Source organism: Monoraphidium neglectum (genome assembly GCF_000611645.1).
Source record: "Monoraphidium neglectum strain SAG 48.87 unplaced genomic scaffold scaffold01683, whole genome shotgun sequence".
In the NCBI taxonomy this organism is placed as follows: domain Eukaryota; kingdom Viridiplantae; phylum Chlorophyta; class Chlorophyceae; order Sphaeropleales; family Selenastraceae; genus Monoraphidium; species Monoraphidium neglectum.
Genome location: NW_014011945.1, coordinates 11618 through 12957, shown reverse-complemented (window position 1 = coordinate 12957; position 1340 = coordinate 11618). Strand labels below are relative to the sequence as shown.

At 66.3% G+C, this 1340-nt stretch overlaps 1 protein-coding gene across 1 annotated transcript; it reads right to left on the bottom strand.

Annotated features, from left to right (window-relative positions):
- Positions 1-6: 6 nt before the first annotated feature.
- Positions 7-356, bottom strand: MNEG_8704 (hypothetical protein; the record flags this gene model as incomplete). The annotated part of the gene is made up of 1 exon (XM_014042825.1): positions 7-356. A coding segment is annotated over one exon (350 nt), but the record flags the coding sequence as incomplete, so codon positions are not given.
- Positions 357-1340: the final 984 nt, after the last annotated feature.

Below are 1340 nucleotides of genomic sequence, written 5' to 3'. Positions count from 1 at the left end.
CCACACGCCGTCGCTGATGCGGGCTTCTCAGCGTTCGACGCCGGGGCGGCGGCAGCCGCTCTGCCTCCGCCGCTCCCGGCGCCGCCACGGAAGTCGCCCCCAGTTGCTGCTGCAGTGCCGCTCGCCCCGCCGCCGCCATTCGCCCCGCCTGCCTCGGCCGCCTCGGCCTCGGCCGCGCCCGCCGCCACCGCCTCCCCGTATTCCGCCACCGCCTCCCTCAGCCGCGCCCCCCTGATCCTCACCAGCCGGTGCAGCCCGTGGGCCGCCGCGGCCGCTGCCAGGCGCGCATTGCGGACGCCCACCGAGCGCGCCTTTGTCAGGACACCTGGCGGCAGGCGCTCGGCGCCGGGGCGCATCAGCAGGTGGGCGGACACCTGGGCAGGAGGGGGGTCAGGGCAAGGTGGGTGTGATCGCTAAGGGTGGAAGTAGCAGTACATCGAATTGCAAGGTGTTAGGAAGGCTGGAAATGAGTGTATGAAGGGGATGGGTGCGCCGTGGGCAATAAGCAAGCAAACACAGCCTGGACATCACTGCAATGAACAATGCATGTTTCCTGCAAAGAAAGTGGGTGGCCCAGCAAGGCGTGTGCCATCCTGACACTCTGGTGTTCACAACCGTTGGGGCCCAGGGCTCAGCGGGCCGGCCCCTGCAGTGATGCTCACCAGCAGGTCCAGGAGGGCTGTGGCACAAGCAAGGGCAGCGATGCATGCCGATGATGTCGGATCGTTTGTGAAAGCAAAGGGTGGGTGGGACAATGGCGTGGGCACGGGGCGAGCAGAGAGCCGCCGGGGGCTACTGTTTCCTTGAAGCAGCAGAGCCGCTCGGCTGTGCCGGTGCTGGACGCTTCCTTGGGTTTTGCGGGTACGGACCCGTCTTCGCTGGCTCCAGTCGCAGTGGCGCTCGCACGATGAGGGTGTCACTGTGTCACTTGACGCAGGCGAGGGGCGTGCACTGCGCGCCAACCTCTGCGCACGCCCCTCAGGAGCAGGTGGACACCTTGTGCTGCACACGTGCCTTTGCTCGCTGCTGTTGCTCCGCTGACCGTTACGACAGCAGCGAGGGGAAAAGTCTGGCTCCACATGGGAGTTAACCCCCCCAAATCTCAAAGGCCATGAGCAAGCGGGTGCAGCCACCAGTCACCAAGTGTTGCACACGCGTTGGCGCCTCGGGGGCGTCAGGTTGAAGCTGCAGCGCCACTGGGCGGCCAGCCTAGACTGGAACTTGAAAAGAGCGCGCATGCAGGTGCTGCATAAAGCAGTAACGGCACCAGAGCGTAGAAGCATCAGCGACACAAGAGCTGAGCTCCACGCGTCAAGACGTGCCCGCCCCCCCCCCCCCCC